Source organism: Wyeomyia smithii, chromosome 1 (genome assembly GCF_029784165.1).
Source record: "Wyeomyia smithii strain HCP4-BCI-WySm-NY-G18 chromosome 1, ASM2978416v1, whole genome shotgun sequence".
NCBI lineage: Eukaryota > Metazoa > Arthropoda > Insecta > Diptera > Culicidae > Wyeomyia > Wyeomyia smithii.
In genome coordinates this window covers 127,156,787-127,177,915 of record NC_073694.1, presented here as the reverse complement: position 1 = coordinate 127,177,915, position 21,129 = coordinate 127,156,787, and the positions used below count along the sequence as shown (strand labels likewise).

Here is a 21,129-nt window from a genome sequence, read left to right as displayed (position 1 = left end):
AGGTTGTCATACTACTGGTTCAATGGATTTTTCCATTGAACTAGTTTTTTTATATGTCAAATCCATTCAAAAAGTACTAGTTCAACGGAAATATCCTATGAACTATAGTTTGACAACCTACATTGAATGTCAAATCCATCCGCCATTACCGCTGGATATAGTGTCTATAGAGATGCTTTGTTAAATTTAACTGAACCAGTGTACAGGTTTAAAAGTTGGATTGAAATGTGTAGTTAAAACTTCGAGAAAACACATATTCTTTATCACGCTTAATTACAACACTTTTCACCCACTCCTAACATTATCACCTTGTTCATTTACATTGCTCGATTGGTACCCTCGTTTCTCACTGATTTGGTTCCTTCGGTTTCATCTTTGCGCGACTCTATATAATAAACATAGACTCTAGAAAAAGATATCTATCTTTTCAGTACAGATGAAAATGTGGCAACACTGTTTCTAATGTTATGTGTCGCACGGTGCTGGAATGTTGGATGTAGCAATATGACGACGGCGAATAATAAGTGAAAGTCAATTTAAGTTAGGTTGCTATTTATTTTGAGCCACGTTTCTATAAGTTTCTTCAACTTTACTTGTGTAAGTAGTAACATCCCTTTTCATATATAGTATATTTATTTTTATTTGACTGTTTACTATGCACGAAAATTTATTGATCAATAAATGTGTCTGAATTGGAATATTTCTGCATGAGATAATACGAAGTGACGTGCAATGTGGCTAGTTGGCCATAATAGCTATTGATAAAGGTATAGTAATTGAAAACTTGGTATTGAATCGAGCAAATATTGAACCTGTTCTTTTGACAAAAAAAATATTAAAAATTAATTTTTGAGACATTTCGAGATCGTCTATAATATCTATTTTTTTTTGAAACAGCTTGAATTAAACACATTTCGCAGTGATGGATCTGAGCTTGTGAAGTTGCGCAAAGAATCACACTTCAACTCTATTGGTTTCGGGATAGATGAAAACACAGATTTTTGGCCGAGTGGTCATCTGTAGCTGGTAGATCAGCTTTGCTGGATAGATTCCGGGATCAGGCATATTTATCTTATTTCTATCTATATTATTTTATTTTTATCTACAAATAAAAATAAGTCACTGTCCGTATACCACTAAATAAGGCAAGAACGGATCAGCGAGTCGGCGCGGAAATTTGCATGTAGCCGATTTTATGGCCCGGGAAGTTTTTAATGCTGGTTCGAGACTCCCTCCTCTGAAAGGCATACAAATGGTACACAAATTTTTGAATAAGTAGAATCAAGTAAATGAAATCAAATTTGGAATGCGAGTATTTTGAAGTACAAGAAATGTTTCTAGATTATTTGACACCCCTCCAAGGATGTTCTCATTCCGTTAAAACCTTTTGAGTTTGAACATTTTCGATTTGTCAGATTCGTTATCAATTAAGAATTCCCATGTCTTCAATGTTTAAATTTATTCAAATAAAAAGAAAGAAGTGTGGCAAAAACCAGAAAAATAAGGGAAAGTTAGGAATTTTTTTTGATCAGGGAATATCACGGGAAACTAAAAAATTATCGGAATATTTTCAATCGAGTCGCGATTTTTTTGAACGGTTTATAAGTGCTGAAACGATTTTTCACGTAAGAAGCATTCTACTGTTTGGTTTCATATTTGATCGAATACGTTTTTAACAGAGGGGATTCACTGCTGTCAAATTTCATATATGTGTGTGTTATCGCAGATCAACTCTGGTCCATGACGTTTGTTGGTCCATGAAGTTTGTTGGTCCATGACGTTTGTAACTAACTATGAACAATAATGGGGTAAACAGTGTAAAAAAAGGTAGTTGGGGTAATTGTACCAAATAAATACGCAGTACGCGTTTTCGTCAATCAGTATTTAATAAAACATGGGAAACTAATTATCCAGTGAATATTGCTAACGAACAACTAATGACCCTCAAAAAGAATGATTTTTGTGAGTTTGTTGCGATTGGACTGTCGTTGCACATTTTTGCTGTACTGAGTGAACCGAATATCAAGGTAGCAAGTTATGATAAGTTTCAGTAAAGTAATTCTGTGGTTATCTGTGTCATTGTGATCACCTATTGTTCCAAAAATGTCCGATAATTCATTGTGGATCCTAAACAACGTACAATTCATCAAGAAATGAAAATATTTTGCTACATTTAGATCGCTTTTTTGCTTGGTCAAAATTTTAAACTCCATTGCCACAATTTTACAAATCGTAATTACATTTTTACTACAGTAAGCTTCCATTTTGCCACTCAAAAGTTCCGCAAGGCATTTTTTGCATTTCAGCTGACGAATAACCTCCTTCTGCGTACACCGTGCTTCATTTGCTGTTGCTGCTCCAACATACTCGTCATCCATAAAATCTCTAGAATACGGTAACTCTCGAATAAGTTGTTCGTTAACTGACTCAAACTCTTCGTTATTGACCATGCCTGAGTTAATCTTAGATACCAAATGGTTTCGCAAAGCATTTGGCGCATCTCTCGTTAACATTGTGGACTGATTAAGATCCAGAATATTTGCCTTGACCGGTATGGTCACGTTATTGTGACACAGTAAGCGTTTATAGGCGGCAATGAATTGCGAAACATTGGGATTATTATTATTACCACCCTTTGCTCTAATGGCTGCGAACAGAATTTCCACATGATCTTGACTAAATCTGTAAGTGGGTAGGCAAGTCAACTCTTTCTCGTTCTGAACGTATTGCTGGAACATTTCGCGAAAGCTGTTTAAATCTATCAGGAGGCCCAAGAATCCTGTTTTGTACCTAGTCCTCAATATGGACTCTCCAGTTGGAAGATTTATGTTACGGATGTATTCCTCAGCATATTCGAAGGCAACGTTCAGTATGTCGAAATTGTCTTCGCAAAGAGGTTTTTTGAAGGCAACTGAATCACAGTTTTTGCTATTTAGAGTATCAAAGATATCATTCATTAAAAGAAATGTGTTTATCTGATAGTCGTGCAGCCAATTTCAAATTGGTAAGGTTTTGAAGATCATTTAGTTGACGAATATATTCCCAACTAGCTTCACCGTTGATCGTATGTAACGTTCCAATTGAACAAAACATGTTTCGAACCAATTTCAACATGTGACAAGGATCCAAAAGCACATATACATGATGTCCAGTCGATGGGTGTGGAAACCACGTGCGAAGCTTCTCGAAAGCCTTAAGCTGACAGCCCATACTGGTAACAGTTGCGAAATTCGTCACTGTTCCATCGAATGTAAATCCGATTATTTTAACTTTCGCTGCTTGTAATGCAGAAAGGACACTTGCTACCAGTAACTTTTTGTCATCTGATTTAAGCCCGTTTATAAAAAAATAAGCCACAGGAATTTTCCATGGCTCTTCAATCGATGACACAACGAAAACGAGAGCTTCTTTTGCTAAAATCAGATCTTCGCTGTTATTCAGAAACTCGAACGATTTGCCATAATCCACAACACCATCGAACTGTTTGGTGTGCGGGTTCTACTGAACATGTTGGCGGATGGCCACCTCATCCATTGTTAAACATGTCAGCAAAGGACGACCTTCCCGTTGTTTAACTTTTTGCTCTAGGATAGCAAAAGCTTCTGAAGTTAAACCTGGCAATCCATCTATGCTCCTATACCAGCGTATGATTGTACTTTCATGGGGAAGTGTGTTGTTGAAAGCTTGTCGTACAAAGTCGTACGCCTTAGGCGAGTAAAAATGGAGAGTCATTGCAAACTTCCTCACGTTAGCACTGTACGAAATACCAGAGTTATTGACTATTTCTTTGAGAAGTTCTTCGTTTCTGCCATAATCCTATCTAAAACGAGTCTACGTGGAGAAATGGTTACGTTGATTTAAAAAAGTGTTTAACAAACCTGTACTGGTATTTCTCCTCTTTCTGTAAGTAGTTTTCTTTATTTTAGTTCTTTAAATATACTTTCAAAATGTGAAACTTTTTTTTGTAAGCGATGTTTCTGAACTTTCAATGTATTAATTGGCATTATTTTATTATTTAATTGCCTGCATACTTTAGGAAGTATTTCTACGGCTTGTATCGGTGTTAAGTTAGAACTATCTTTGATATCACCTGCGTACCTTAGCCTACAAAATATTTATAAAAATGCTTAAAAATAAACATTATGAAAAAAAATGCATTTCACTTTGGACGGCGCTCTCCGTTACTTGATCCAACCACGGCGAGACATGTGTCGGCGGAGGGAATATTCAATGGCAGAACCTTCTTCACTTCTGTTGTGGAACAGTTAGTCTGATCTACAGATTGCTTCACAATTGTCATGGAGCTAAAACAGTAAATTTATCATCAAAAACCTTCTAGTTTAATTGCCTATTCTATTCAACTCACGGTGGTAAACAATCATCCAGTCGATTAACTATGGCAACCGGCACCAAGTTGCAAATATCTCTAAGCGGTGTCCGGATATCACTAGAGCAATGACCAGATGGTAGATTCTTTCTTCGGATTAAAATCTTTTCATTCTGCTCCGGAAACACACTGGGGATAGCATTACTCTGTAACTTTCGCTTGCCAATTGTGGTGAAGGAAAAATCTGATTCTGTAAAATGGGCCGCACAGATTCGAACACTGTTTCCATTCAGTTTTCCGTTTTCCATGTCCTCCTGTTCTATATAAGGAGCCAAAGCAGTCCACCACTGTTGCGCTTGAACAGGATTTATGGGAAATCTATAAAGAATACAATGAATTGTAGGAGGGTTTAGAAAAAAATGAAGAAAACTGTTAGTTACCTGTGTGTCGATGAAACTTCATCACTTTTCGGCAAATACAGGTTGCTGCCACAAAATTTCACTACACAACGCATTGTTTTAAAACATTTTTCGCGATTTCTCGAATTTCAATAAAAAAATGGTCAATTTTATCAAATTTTACATCAAACAATTTAACGACTAAAACCGCAAACGACAAAAACCAAAACAATCAGACGCCATGTTGCCAAAAATGTTGGTTACACGATATTTGACAGATAGATCCCCCTTGGTTTTTAACTTGAATTTCAGAGTTGCGCTTGCACTTCTGCTAAAAAACACTATAAATTAGTGTGGTATTTCAGAGAAAATCAGAAAAAAACAGGAATTTATTTTAAAAACTTTATCGCCACTCTAGTCTGCCATAACTTATTAATTAACGTTTGTTATTATTTGACAGTACAGGTCGGACTCGATTATCCGGAGACTCGATTATCCGGGGGCTCGATTAACCGGAGCTCGATTATCCGGAGTATTTTTTTGTTTCTGTATTTCTATAACGTACTTTTGTCTTCTGGGTCATTGGGAGGTTCGGGGTTGTTCATAATTGTAGCGGTACAAGCCTCGTTCCGCTTAGGCAGTTCATTTTTGGCAGCTTTCTCGTCGTTCCTTCAACCAATTCTTACTCAATAACCTCCAAAATCAAGGTATTATGGTTTTTTGTTGCCAATAAGGACAACCGCTATTGGTAAACCGGTTTCGGAATTATGGTAGGAACATATCACTGTAATATAATGGCCATGATAATTGCAGTACTTAGAACCACAAGCAGGCCTGTTCCGGATACTCTCGGATTATTGAACCAAAACTCATCAAGCGAAATTAATAACGACTTGAAATCCGCAAAGTAGTCCATATCGAGCGTCTAGGTCGTTATAGGTCACTCAAGACATGAAACATGAGTGTTTGTTTTTACATCTTCGAGATAATCAATATAACATAATTTATTATTGCGCATATATGTATAACAAACGCCGACAAACAGTCTAAAGACAATTTTAAATTTTTTTCGTCGGTACATGCATTGTATACAATTTATTATAATAGAAAACTCACTGTTCTAGATGACATATATTAGAAATTTAAATAGAAAAAAATGGCTCGATTATCCGGAAGGTTCGATTATCCGGAGCGAAATGTTTTTCAAAACTCCGGATAATCGAGTCCGACCTGTATTACTTTGTGTATTGTTGGTAATATATGTTTTTACTATTTTACACAGCACAACCATGCCACGGAGATATTAAAGCAGTCGCAAACTTTATTTCAATCACCAGCAACATCACTTCATCAAAATGACATATACCACAATGACTGCAGTTAGAAAACGGTCTGCACTTCACAGTTCCAGTGTAAACGAGCATCTGAGTGGAACAGCATCATCGGAAAAAGTTGTGCAATCATCGAAATCAATCCATGATATTACGAGAACTCATCCAACCGCTTATCTAATATTCGCGTCCCTTATAATGGATTTGCTAGCTTTCACCATGATTCTTCCACTGTTACCGTCTATGTTAGAGTACTATAAGAATCACGATATTGGTGGATACTACGAGTATCTATCAGATAATATCAGCTACTTCCAAGAGTGGCTAGGTGCACCAAAGCGCTTCAATTCCGTGTTATTCGGCGGTGCGTTAGGATCTATGTTCAGTTTGCTACAGTTTATCGTTAGTCCTATTGTTGGAGGGTTATCAGATATATATGGTCGCAAGCCAGTATTAATCGTCTGTGCCGTAAGTTGTCTCCTAATGTGTGAATCAATATTCTGATATAGTATTATTCGTAGATTGGAATAGCTGCTTCATATGGATTATGGGCATATTCAAATAATTTCTTGCTTTTTATTTTGGCCCGCTTTATTGGTGGGCTCAGCAAGGGAAACATTTCTATTTGTATGGCTGTAATCACAGATGTATCTAACCAACAAAATCGTGGAAAGGCAATGGCGCTGGTTGGAATCGCATTTTCTCTAGGTTTCATTGTAGGTCCTATGATTGGAGCTATGTTTTCTCGATTTGCGAACAAAACACATTCCCGTTGGTTTTGGCTACCAGCGACCTTTGCTATGGGTCTAGCGTTATTGGATGTTTTATTTATCGCAATATGTTTGAAGGAATCATTGCCAATACATAAAAGATCGAAAAAAATCATTAATACGCTGTCGCATGCTGTCGACCACATCAGTATACCAGCTTTATTCAAGTTTTCAGCTGTGAAAAATATTTCCAAACGAGACGTTACCTCACTTCGCAGTCTTGGAATGGTGTACTTCACTTACTTATTCATCTATTCAGGATTGGAGTTTACAGTTACATTTTTAATGTACCATAAGTTTAACTATACGTCAATAGATCAGGCCAAGATGTTCCTGACGACTGGTAAGTAAGTCGCGAAAATATAATTGAATTGTTTCCAAAACACAGGCGCATGGAACGAGGTGTAACTAAATGAAACGGAAATTTAGGGCATAAATTTATTTATCATTTACTGCCATATTAGGAAACTATGATATGTTGGGGTCGATTTTTGACGTAGGACTACGTCTAACCGCACTATATCGAGATACATTCTGCGGAAACTACAACCTAGGTGTAACGTTGGAATGAAAGATTTCAAACGGTAATACTGATGTAACCACATGATGGATTACAATAATCAATATGCCGTTGGATTAATAAAATGATGGACAATTTTGTGATTCCTCAGTTATCATTTTCATTTCATTGTTAAATAGTGAAAATTTCACAAAAGTTTCAAGGTCGAATTTTCAAGAACAATGTACCAATCACATGCGAGCCTGGTACAGACTAGAGATGGTCGGGTACGGGTATTTTTACCCGAAACCCGTACCCGACCCGTACCGACGGGTTCGGGTCGGGTTTCGGGTAACGCCAAAAAATATTCTACGGGTTCGGGTCGGGTACGGGTAATTAAAAAACCAAGGCTTCGGGTTCGGGTCGGGTACGGGTTTGAAAAATTCTCAATTGGTCGGGTACGGGTCGGGTACGGGTAATTCAATTTTCGTGCATTCAATTTTTATCATTTCAAGCCTGGGTGTTTTCTTAATGTCGATAATCGGTCAGATCGGAGAAAAAATCGCCCATCATCACTCAACGAGAGATCGCCCAATACCTATTCTGACAGTTGTCGGCAGTCTATGCACCAAGGGAATGACATCATGCTATCGCTTTCTAATGTTAGATTGAATAGTTCTTCCTGCAACGGTTTTGATTTAAATGGAGTTTTTGTCGGGCTTTTTTCATAACCGTCAGGAAAACCGCGGAGCATTGCACAGTGGGGCGACTTAATACAAATGCTTGTCAAGTAAAAAAAAAGTGTCGATAAATACGACAAAAATATGGTATATACTTAATTTTGGGGTGCTGAACACGAATCTCCATTCCACTTTTTATTTGGAGACGTTCATAAAGCACGTGACTTAATTTTTCATGATTTTTAGCACTTCTCCCCTAACTTTTTTACCCAAATTTTGGACTTAAGCACTTAAATATTTATTTATTTATTTATTTATTTATTTATTTATTGGATATCTGTTTTTTACAGATTTTTAGAATTTATCAATGACACCGAATCTATACTCAAAATTACAGGTTTTTGGAAAATGCAATGAATAATCAAATTTTTCTCAAGTTATAAACTATATTAATTTTGACCTTTTAAAATTCGTTTGACCCTTTAATGTGTTTATAAAACTCGTCGTTTATTTTAAACTTTACCAGACATGCACTTTTCATAGTGTACCGATTCCTTATAGTGGACCACCCGCCTGAAACTCTGGGTTCATTATCATTCGTTCACACGCACACTCGGTTCTAGCCTGGCTCCGGCCATCATCTCGAGAAACCACATATGACAATTAGTGCATAAAATGTACGAGGTACCCAGGCATGTTGAACAAAAAAAATTGAAAAAAAAAAAACAGGACGGGTCGGGTACCGGCAATTTCGGCGTTTTTCTCTATGGGGTACGGGTCGGGTAGTTAGAATAAATATTTTTCGGGTTCGGGTCGGGTACGGGTATTTTAAACAAACCAGACTTCGGGTTCGGGTCGGGTACGGGTTTGAAAATTTTCGATGAGTCGGGTACGGGTCGGGTACGGGTAACAAATTTCCCATACCCGACCATCTCTAGTACAGACTTCATGAGTAGACACCAACTGCCTGCTGTGATATCCTGAACAGCAGTGGCAAAAAAAATTGACAGAATCTCCCCGTCCCAATAGGTCAACTAATGCTCGCTTCCATGAGCCTAGACTATTTTGATGTCTTGAAGATGAAGCTTTTTCGGAGAGTTCGTAACCACCTCCAATATCAGACAGTTTTACGTTCAGCGGTTAGAATGTTATTAAAACTGATGTCTTGAAGGAAAACATGCTGGCAACAGTACTGCACCGAGCAATGTATGAATAGAGCGCTGGTCACTCGTCGTCTATCAGTGCAGTAGAACTCGATATTCATTTGTGTGCAGCCAAGCCAAGTGAAGACTACATTGCCGCTGTCGACGCACAGTGGGGCGTGTTGGGTTAACGCGTAGGTATCGTTTTGCTATCTGGAACACAATCGAATTGCCGTTTGAATTGTCTTCTTCTAGTTTCGTATAGTAGTAAATATCATAATTCAATATGATTATTCGGGTGCCGCAAAATACACTGCGCCACCGGGGACAACAAAATTCTGTACACACTTAGATTTTTTTGCCGAGAACTCAACAGCTGATAAATTCAGCGAAATGTTTTACAAGTTTTCGGCAGAACTTTCAAGAACTTCGGCAAACGAAATTTAATATCTGCTGGTTTACGGTAGATCGATATATTTGCTGAATGTTCGTCGAAATATATTGCTGACATTTGTTAAAAATTTCGCCGAGCTCCATCAGCTGTTGAGAAGTTTGCCGAGATAAATTAGGTGTGTACGTGTCTCGGTCGAGGCAGATAGCAGGGTTTATAAATTAGGTTCATTGTACAGATAATATGCGTTGTTTATTTTTGAACTCTACACTTTGTTTTTCTAATGTCCATTTTAAATTTTCTGTGAATATACATTTTTGTAATTCTTTATCGTCATTTTTTCCACGAACTTGTAACTGCAGGAAAATTTTATTATGTGACATCTGTGCCGCTTGGTGATTGGAGAGTAAGCCATCGTTCACAAGACAAATAAATGTTGTTTAATTTCTACTGAATCGTACTCAATTTAGGTCTGTATAGAAGCTTGCGTTTTCGCATATTGAAGAAAATTGACTGTATTAGAATAAAAGGTATGCATCAATCATAAAGAGAATATTTTTTCTTCTAAAATAGAGTGCTGCAAATAAATAATCAAAATACAGACCCCGCTCGATTTTGCCAAACACGACACAGCAGAATTTTCTTGTTGCCAAGATTGAACTATGCAAAAAATGAACGGTTCTCTTTCCATGACTTTTTTCATAGATATTTCCACCAATGAAGTAGTTTAAGTTCCAAGTCGTTTGAGGTGTCGCCTGATGAATTGAGGCTGACGACCTAGATACTTGATGTTACTACCAGAGTAATTAGAGGCTTAGTACTGCTTAGATCATGATCATTATATTACCGGCACATGTGTATATTCCAGGAACCGTTTCACCGATTCCGGTCATCCGCTTCGGCAACATAAAGAATCAAAATTTTTCTCTTTTGGAGGATGTTGAGCTTAAATTGATTCAAATAATCAAGAAAATTAATCGAACCGTGCCAAAAGTAAAACGAGCTTAAATCAAACAGAGCCTCAAAGGGAAAAATAAAACTATTTGAGTTCTACGTCAACTATGCGGTCGTGTCTTGAATACCACCCTCCTACTATTTTCACTTATTTTCAAATTACCGGCTTCCAAGTACTTTAAATGTACTTGGAAATTTTCAAAGTGCTGTTTCTCGTTGTATGTAGCCAGTTCTAGGTGAGTTCTAATCGCAAACAATTTCGAAATTCGCAAATGAGCCTTTTATTTGTAAACAATGAAAAAGGCTAAATTTCCAAATGGGTCGTTTAACTATAAACAAATTTCTGATTTGTATATCAGCTAAAAGAGTGAATTAGTCTGAGCAAAACATGATTTACGTGCTTTATATATTGTGTGTAATGTGTGCAAAAAATTAATTATAAACAAAAATGTGTGCGATCAGAGTCGACAGGATTTCAAAAATAAAAATAATGGTTAGAATAAAAATTATTAAATAATTTTATTCTGAATCGTCAAAGCACCAACAATCAGAAAATAATAAAGCATATCAGGACGCATAGATTACACATAAAAATTTTATTTTGAACTCAACAGATCTTTAACAAGTGTAAATTAGAAAAAAAAAACACATTTTTGGCTAATCCCAGTGAAAAAAAAATCAGTTATTAGAGAATGAAGATATTCTAAGAGCAATGAAATGTATTCTTTGTTGTTTCCTCGACACTTTGTTCATTTTGATGAAAAGAAATGTTTTCCTGACATCTAGAATGTCGTCGCATTCGATTACACTAATGTCGCTTTTTACGCGGGGGATACATGCCGTGTAAAAAAACCGCGTAAATTCCGGAATCCGCGTAAAAAAACCGCGTAAATTCCGGAATCCGCGTAAAAAAGACCATTGTTAATTTTTCATTTCGAGTGAAGGGAAACCGAAAGCCGCGCAAAAAAATACCGCGTAAATTCCGGAATCCGCGTAAAAAAAACTGCTTAAACTCCGGAATCCGCGTAAAAAAAGCCGCGTAAAAAGAAACCCGCGTAAAAAGCCACCTTAGTGTATATGATTCTATTTCAGTTATCGTTTCAATATTGAGAATATGTAACTTCCAATGCAAGTTGTTTTACAATTCCATGTTATTTTTATAAACCTAAAATTTCTCTTATTTTTAAATTCATTGGCACTTTCATGAGGAGGCTATACAGTTTTTCATTTCTCAAAAAAAAAAAAATTTCTTTTTACTCCATCTAAAAGTACAACTTCTTGTGAATAGAGATTTGTGCCCAAATTTTCCACCGCGGGTGTTCGTCAGTGATTTCAGTTAACCTGTTAACTGAATCTCCATCGTCAACACCGCAAACCTTTTTGAAAAAGATTTTCGGGGAAACGATCATAACTCCACTAATCCAGTTAAATCTCTCTATAATGACTTTTTTATCAGATCGACTTGAACTGTCCTGCAGTACGGTCGCATTTTACCAACAGATCGAGGCTAAGTCTTAGACTACCGAGAGATATTGAAATTTTGTTTTTCGCTTTCAACAGGCAATCTTCTTGAAAGACTACCTGTTGAAACGCAAAGTAATAAATTTGTTTTTAACGTTAACGAGTGTTTAGTGAGTAAATTTGGTTTGAGATATTTCTAATTAAATTCTATAGTGGAGTGAAAGTGTAAAGTGTGTGAGAAGTTTTCCAGTAATGCCTGGAAAAAATAAAAAAGCTCGCTTTGATGCGGCTTCAAGGAAACGTGAGGCATCTCCTCCAAGTGACACTAAAAGTTCGACTAACAGGTATGATATTCTTTATTCCGTTGGGGATCAAGAAATTCACACTTTTCATACTGAGCATAAAGCCGTTATGAAAAAGGTTAAAGTTCCACCTATTGTGGTATTTGTAGCAAATTTTAAAGCATTTCGATCAGTGCTTTCATCGTTTCTGTCGGATGTAAAAGGTAATTTTCAAATTGGCCGCCTAGGCGAAATTCGTATTTTGGCCGAATCTCTCGATGGCCATAAACATCTTTTACAGTATTTGACTAAAAAGATGTATAAATTTTATTCTTTTGATGCCAAAAACGAGAGACCGTTTAAGGCTGTTTTGAAAGGTCTTTCAAATGACCAAACTATTGAGGAAATTAAAGAATGTTTGTCAGAATCACTTGGTTTTGCTCCCAACCAAGTAATTTTGATGAAACGAAAGGCAAATGCCAAAATTAATCAAACTGGAATACACCAGGAAAATTACTTAGTACATTTTGATCGTACCAAAGTAAATAATTTGAAATGTTTGGAAAAAGCACGTGTTTTATTTAACGTGCGAATAAAGTGGGAAAATTTCAAGAGACATGGAGAAATCCATAATCTTACTCAATGTCGGAATTGTCAAGCCTATGGTCATGGAACTCGAAACTGCCATATGGCAGCAAAATGTATGATTTGTGGTGACACTAGTCACACGAAAGATATCTGCCCCGTGAAAGAAACCACTAATAGTTTCAAATGTGTAAATTGTGGGGGAAATCACAAATCTAATTTCTTTAATTGTCCTGTAAGGTCAAAAATTATTGCTTCTAGACAACGTAGGAATTCTAAACAACCTGTTGTCAATGTGGGTATACAAAAGACTTTCAATACTGTTCAGGCATCACCAGCACTTTCATTAGCAGGTGTGTCTGTAGGTAATAATTTAAATTCAGATAACAAATTTCAGACAAAAAATCCTGTTCAGGCAACACCAGCCTGTTCATATGCCAGTGTCCTTACAGGTAATATTTCAAATTTAAACAGTAACAAACCGTTCGTGTTTGGTGCTGAAAAGTCAGCCAGTATTGATTTAGGTAGTCCAACTCCAGAAAAGATTGAATACCTGCAACAATCCATGCTGCAGCTAATGTCCGTTTTGTTGAACTGTAACTCGATGTACGAGGCTGTTCAAGAAGGTATAAAATTTACAACTAATATTGTTATGAAATTGAAATTCAGCAATGATTTTAAATAATGCTGTAAATTTCCTAAATTGGAATGCTCGCTCTTTAAAAGCGAAAGAGGATGAATTTTTCAATTTTTTAACAGTCCACGATGTGCATATTGCAGTTGTGACTGAAACGCTTTTAAAGCCAAATATTAAACTAAAAAAGAACCCAAATTATATAGTTCATAGGTTTGATAGAATTGATGTTGCCGGTGGTGGACTTGCAATAGTTATCCACCGTCGAATAAAACATCGTGTTTTACCCCATCTTGAAACCAAAGCTATCGAGAGTTTGGGAATTGAAATTGAAACAAGTATTGGCATTTTATTTATAGCCGCAGTGTATTTGCCTTTTCAATGCACTGGTGAGCGAAAAAATTATTTCAAGGGAGATTTACAAAAACTCACAAGAAATAAATCTAAATTTTTAATCATCGGTGATTTTAATACCGAATACCGTATATAGTCGTCGGGTATACCTGAGGATCGAGGATTACCTTCCATGTGCAATCCAACCGTAGCGACGTCGAACATAAGGATAGATCCAAAGCGCTTGGGCGCGCTGGAGGTTTCGGGATACGTGTCATTTCACCGTTGTTCAAAATAGTCATGTCGAAGTCATCGCAAAGGTTATAGATTAAAGAGAAGCGGTTATCATTGTAGGGGGAACCCCAAGCCACACCATGAGAGTTGAAGTCTCCCAAAATCAAACGTGGCGAGGGAAGAAGTTCTATTAAATCAAAGAGCAACCGTTGCCCAACCTGTGCTCTGGGAGGAATATATATTGAGGCAATACAAAGCTCTTTACCTTGTATTGTCATTTGACATGCGACAACTTCGATGCCTGGAATCGAGGGGAGGATAATACGATAGAAAGAATAGCACTTTTTAATCCCTAAAAGTGCTCCTCCATATGGGGTGTCTCGATCAAGGCGAATAATATTCAAAATCATGGAAAGGGAAAATGCATCGCATTTGTTTCTATTTATTAAAACTTTAAATGAATCCATTTTTGGTAAAATACTTCTACAATTCCACTGTAAGACAGAGATAGAATCCTTCGTATACGCAGATGAATTAGGCATCGAAGGATACAATCGCTGCAAGGAGGGGCCATTGGGCAGTCAACTGCTTCAAAAATGATCTAACTGTTGGGAGGAATGCTGTAAGAAAAATTTTAATTGGATCGGGTACATTGAAAGTTTCAAAAATCCAGTCCACTGTCAGAAAATTTCACTAATCCAGAGTTTGTTTCATCAACTGGGAGTGCAAAAGGAACAACTGGGGTTTTAGATGTTCCTGGCAGTGCTGGGAACTCCTTCTGGGACTTTAAATTTGCAAGCCCAGGAGGAGTTTGCTTCGGTTTTTCCGCAGCACTGTTTGGTTTGTTTGTAACTTTCATTTCACTTTGGGAAATCTTAGGACCTTTTCGGGGAAGTTTAGGAGAGGAAATATTTTTCCTCTTTCTAGACGCCCCAGGATTGGCACAAGATGTTCCCGCTGGTGAATCGTCAGAATCGGTTTCATCAGAGGACAACAGATCAAAGGGGTTTGATGTTATGGTAGAAGTGGTCACGGTCTTCTTCAGCATCTCAGCGTAAGATCGCTTTGAACGCTCCTTAAGTGACCGCTTGATTTTATCTCTGCGCTGCATGTACACCGGGCATGTGGAGAGCTCATGCTGATTTTCCCCGCAGTGAATACATTTTTCAGCATTTACACTGCAAGAATCGTCCGCATGAGTTTCTCCACACTTGCTACATCGTGCCTTATTGCAGCACCGTCGAATAAAACATCGTGTTTTACCCCATCTTGAAACCAAAGCTATCGAGAGTTTGGGAATTGAAATTGAAACAAGTATTGGCATTTTATTTATAGCCGCAGTGTATTTGCCTTTTCAATGCACTGGTGAGCGAAAAAATTATTTCAAGGGAGATTTACAAAAACTCACAAGAAATAAATCTAAATTTTTAATCATCGGTGATTTTAATACCGAATACCGTATATAGTCGTCGGGTATACCTCCCTTCTGGAAGACCAAAAACGCGTCGGATCTTTGCGTGTAGACATCGGAGCACTCTTTGTCCCACCACGGAGTTGGAGGCCGCTCTTTGATCGTTACGCCGGGATATTTCTTCGTTTGGGCTTGCAACGCGGCCCGCGAGGAGGTTGTATTCTTCAAGTGGTGGGTGATGTTGAATCGACTCGACCGCTTTTGAAATCATTTCCTCGTATAACTTCCAATCGACATTCCGTGTGAGGTCATACGGAATGTCAATTGGTCGCATGCGAGTTGAACCGTTAGTAATTGAAATAAGAATAGGCAGATGGTCGCTACCGTGAGGATCGAGGATTACCTTCCATGTGCAATCCAACCGTAGCGACGTCGAACATAAGGATAGATCCAAAGCGCTTGGGCGCGCTGGAGGTTTCGGGATACGTGTCATTTCACCGTTGTTCAAAATAGTCATGTCGAAGTCATCGCAAAGGTTATAGATTAAAGAGAAGCGGTTATCATTGTAGGGGGAACCCCAAGCCACACCATGAGAGTTGAAGTCTCCCAAAATCAAACGTGGCGAGGGAAGAAGTTCTATTAAATCAAAGAGCAACCGTTGCCCAACCTGTGCTCTGGGAGGAATATATATTGAGGCAATACAAAGCTCTTTACCTTGTATTGTCATTTGACATGCGACAACTTCGATGCCTGGAATCGAGGGGAGGATAATACGATAGAAAGAATAGCACTTTTTAATCCCTAAAAGTGCTCCTCCATATGGGGTGTCTCGATCAAGGCGAATAATATTCAAAATCATGGAAAGGGAAAATGCATCGCATTTGTTTCTATTTATTAAAACTTTAAATGAATCCATTTTTGGTAAAATACTTCTACAATTCCACTGTAAGACAGAGATAGAATCCTTCGTATACGCAGATGAATTAGGCATCGAAGGATACAATCGCTGCAAGGAGGGGCCATTGGGCAGTCAACTGCTTCAAAAATGATCTAACTGTTGGGAGGAATGCTGTAAGAAAAATTTTAATTGGATCGGGTACATTGAAAGTTTCAAAAATCCAGTCCACTGTCAGAAAATTTCACTAATCCAGAGTTTGTTTCATCAACTGGGAGTGCAAAAGGAACAACTGGGGTTTTAGATGTTCCTGGCAGTGCTGGGAACTCCTTCTGGGACTTTAAATTTGCAAGCCCAGGAGGAGTTTGCTTCGGTTTCTCCGCAGCACTGTTTGGTTTGTTTGTAACTTTCATTTCACTTTGGGAAATCTTAGGACCTTTTCGGGGAAGTTTAGGAGAGGAAATATTTTTCCTCTTTCTAGACGCCCCAGGATTGGCACAAGATGTTCCCGCTGGTGAATCGTCAGAATCGGTTTCATCAGAGGACAACAGATCAAAGGGGTTCGATGTTATGGTAGAAGTGGTCACGGTCTTCTTCAGCATCTCAGCGTAAGATCGCTTTGAACGCTCCTTAAGTGACCGCTTGATTTTATCTCTGCGCTGCATGTACACCGGGCAAGTGGAGAGCTCATGCTGATTTTCCCCGCAGTGAATACATTTTTCAGCATTTACACTGCAAGAATCGTCCGCATGAGTTTCTCCACACTTGCTACATCGTGCCTTATTGCAGCAGTAGGCGGCTGTGTGGCCTAGCTGCTTGCAATTGGTGCAATTCATAACACGGGGTACATACAATCGCACAGGCAGACGAACCCGATCGATCGAGACGTGGCTAGGGAGAGCAGATCCGGCAAACGTAACACGAAACGAGTCTGACGGAGTGTACACTTTTGTGCCGTGGACAAGAGACACAGACCGCAATTGCTTGCAATCTATGATCTTTACTTTTACGTCGTGACACAAAGCATTTTTGAAGCAGCCAAAACCGCTTGCCAAGATACACTCGACCGACAGACTCGAATCGGTTATGACACCGTCGATCTCCACGTCTCGTGCGGGTATATAAACACGATTCTCGCGTGTGAAAAGCTCGGAGCGAGCAATAGCGTTGGCCTGTTCCAGTCGCTGACCACGACACGGAGCTTGTTGGGTCTGACCTTGGAGATTTCGGTCACGGCCTTGTACCCCTCCGTCAGGTCTTTCGAAATCTGCAGGATGTTTAACGGTTTCGATTTCGGTCCTGCTTATGGCCGAAAGAAAACAGTAAAGCTGCCCTGAGATCCGTCCGGGTAAAGCCTGGGGCGAGGGGGGACTGGAGAATTAACAGTGGAAGGGTTGGCAGGAGGGACAGGGTCGGAGGGGTTCGGGGATGGTGGCACGGGAGGCGAGGGATCTACATCCATCGCGCTAAATCTAGCGCACTAGCGCCGACAGAACACATACCTCTTTACTTCTCCTTTCAGCAGGGTTGGTTGTCCGAACGGTCGAAGCTGCAGCCGTTACAGCCAGCAGCACCAATACAGCAGCTCCAAACAGCCACCAGCAGCGAGCCGGGTGTGTGATCACTCAGCACAGCGACACAACTCGATGTCAACTGTTGGCTTCTTCTTTTTCCTCCTTTGTGTTGAGATTCTCGTCCACTGCTGTAGCACAAATCACTTAGCAGCCAAATCGGCTTACGCACCAGCAAACAGCCACGATGCGAAACAGTTGCGCAAAGGCGGGCGACCTTGAACCTTCACTCGACCAGGCAAACAATGTCAACACTTGCTCACGCGTCTTTTGTTTTATATTCTATCGGAGCGATCACCAAACACGTCCGATACTGATGCGTGTTCGGCACAGAATGATAACACATATTAATGAGAACTCAATTTTTGCAAATGAGCAGTTTGGTTTTCGCCATGGGCATTCCACTACTCATCAGTTACTTAGAGTAACAAATATGATTCGAACTAATAAATCTGAAGGCTATTCGACTGGAGCAGCTCTACTAGATATAGAAAAGGCATTCGACAGTGTTTGGCATAAAGGTTTAATAGCTAAAATGTCAAATTTCAGTTTTCTGCCTTACCTTACAAAAATGATACAAAGTTATTTAACTGACCGCACTCTCCAGGTTAACTATCTAAATGGTAAATCTAATAGATTGCCTGTTAGAACTGGTGTGCCTCAGGGGAGTATCTTGGGCCCAATCTTATATAACATTTTTACTTCTGATCTTCCTGATTTACCACCAGGTTGTGAGAAATCTCTGTTTTGTGACGATACAAGCATTTCCGTAAAAGGAAAAAGCCTTCGTGTTATATGCAGTCGGCTACAAAAAAGTTTAGATATATTTTCTTCATGCTTGCAGAAATGGAAGATTTCCCCTAATGCATCTAAAAAACAGTTAATTATTTTTCCTCATAAGCGCAGAGTTTCATTTCTCAAACCCACCCATAACCACGTTATTAAGATGAACGGTGTGGTCTTAAATTGGTCTGATCAAGTTAAATACTTAGGGCTAATTTATGATAAGAATCTTACTTTCAAGGAGCACATTGAAAATATCCAGTCAAAGTGCAAAAAGTATATCAAATGTTTATATCCTCTTATCAACAGGAATTCTAGACTTTGTCTCAAGAATAAACTGTTAATTTACAAACAAATTTTTAGGCCAGCAATGTTATATGCAGTTCCCATCTGGACAAGTTGTTGTACAACCAGGAAGAAGACACTTCAAAGGATTCAGAATAAACTTTTGAAAATGATTTTGAAGCGTCCTCCCTGGTTTAGCACGAACGAGCTACATAGGCTCACTAATGTAGAAACATTAGAAAATATGTCAAGCCAAATTATCAACAAATTCCGACAAAAATCGTTGCAATCCTCAATTGCAACGATTAGCTCACTTTATAATCAGTAAGATAGTTTTAAGTTTATTTTAAGTTTTGTTTTATTCCTTTTTTTTCCTTTTTTTTTTTTATTCTCGCTTATTTTCCGTCGGTCTAGTTCCGCCACTGTTGTGGCCAATCACCGTCGCCCGGGGAGGCGACTCCACACCCAGGACCCTAACTCACGACCCGTTTATTAACGGACCGGCGCCAACGGCTTTACTTCCTCATGCGATGGAAGGCGTGATCTCAGAGATTTTTCGCCTCAGAAAATCTCCCGGTGTCGGCTAGGATTGAATCTAGACCAGTTGGGTTGGTTGTGAGTGGATCACGCCACCTCACAACCATCGACACCTATGTCGGCGGTGGGATTCGAACCCAGGCATCAAGCGTGGTTGGCGGAGACGTTACCAACCACACTAGGCCCCCGCCTTTTTTTTTTCCTTGACAAGTAGGTTTAATAATTTTTCCTACAAATACATTAACTTAACTGCGAAAGCTAATAACATTCAATAATATAAAAAAGCGTACAAATACATATATATATATAATAGTGTTGAAATGTCACCATTTGTGGCAGAACACACAATATTAATTCTGAATAGATATTAGTACATAAATAAATCATTACAAACATTCCCCCCCCTATTTAAAAAAAAATGACTTTTTTATAGTGCCAATTCTGTCTATAGCGACATTTTCAATGGTCCCTTCTGTTTAACATACATAAAAAATCCTCGTTTTATTGCGACATTTCTCTATTATGAAGTTCCCTTGAGATGTCGCCATAAAGCGATTCGACTGTAGTTTTAATTTTCATAAACCAATGCTTTTTGTTGCTATCGAAAACTTGTACCATTAAAAATTATTACTTTGATGTAGTAAAAAGAATTCCTACACACCTTAAAAAGAATCTAAACTTCCCTTTTTTTTGAGCAAAAAGGTATATGACCCCTTAAACGCCATTATTGTTAAAATTCATTAAAACTATGTAAGCTCTCCAAGCATTACTATTCAATAGTGTTATCATACGATCAGGGAGCTGGATTCACGATTGTGTGGGCCCGGGGCCCAGTGTTGTGTAGGGGCTCCGAATGATGTTTATATTTGGAACCTTTATTTATCTTTGAAAGCTTTTGTCCCAAATATTTAGAACACCTTTTTTCGCTGAAAACTTAGCAAAGCAAAGCAAAGCCTTGGTGCTACATTTCGATTCGGAACTCGACCTTCTGTTTATTATACACAGACTTCGCAGCCAACTGTTAAGTGTACAGGACAATTGCGGGGCTAGCGCTACGATCCTACTGACACTAACAGTCTCTCTCCAGTCGAGACTCGAACCTACGACAACTAGCTTGTTAGGCCAGCATCGTACCTCGAGATCAGCTGGGAGGGTCGCTGAAAACTTATCAATTACAAAATCAACACTTAATTTTTTCAGCATATCGTATTTACAAATTTCTCAATGCTAATCAATTTCATCTTCTGAAAAGGGAGCCCACCCAGCTGTATTCGAAACCATTACACTTAAATGAATAAGGGGACCCGGCCCCCCTGGGATCAATCAATCCGGCTCTGCATACGTTCATGTCATGTATAATTAAAGAAAATCACATCGATGAGTAAGCAGCTAATATAGAGCTTGAAGAAAAGATTTTGTAGTTGGGAAGCAGTTATTTTTGACTTGTCTTTTTTATATTTGCCAAAAATTCTTGAAATATTGATCTCCTACTTTAACCTTCTCTCTACCATGGCTACTCCAGAGCACTACAGGTTTGAGTTAAAAAAACCTTCCGAAATATGCACTATATTTTACTATTTATTAAAACTACTGTTAGATAACCTATTGTAAATAAAATAAAAAAATA

At 38.5% G+C, this 21,129-nt stretch overlaps 2 protein-coding genes across 2 annotated transcripts in view; one reads left to right on the top strand and one right to left on the bottom strand.

Moving 5' to 3' along the window:
* Positions 1–436: 436 nt before the first annotated feature.
* LOC129718099 (major facilitator superfamily domain-containing protein 10) overlaps positions 437–21,129 on the top strand; it is a 40,626-nt gene continuing 19,933 nt past the window's right edge. The window contains exons 1-3 of the mRNA XM_055668520.1: positions 437–597; positions 6,008–6,524; positions 6,578–7,169. Of these exons, the coding sequence (XP_055524495.1) occupies positions 6,081–6,524; positions 6,578–7,169 (1,036 nt within the window). The 5' untranslated portion in view covers positions 437–597; positions 6,008–6,080. The remainder of the gene's footprint in view (positions 598–6,007; positions 6,525–6,577; positions 7,170–21,129) is intronic.
* LOC129718103 (uncharacterized) lies at positions 2,976–4,959 on the bottom strand. The gene is made up of 3 exons (XM_055668525.1): positions 4,768–4,959; positions 4,367–4,705; positions 2,976–4,304 (listed from the first exon to the last, which is right to left on the bottom strand). Exons 1-3 carry the CDS (start codon positions 4,839–4,841, stop codon positions 4,160–4,162), a joined length of 558 nt encoding a protein of 185 aa, XP_055524500.1. The 5' UTR covers positions 4,842–4,959; the 3' UTR covers positions 2,976–4,159.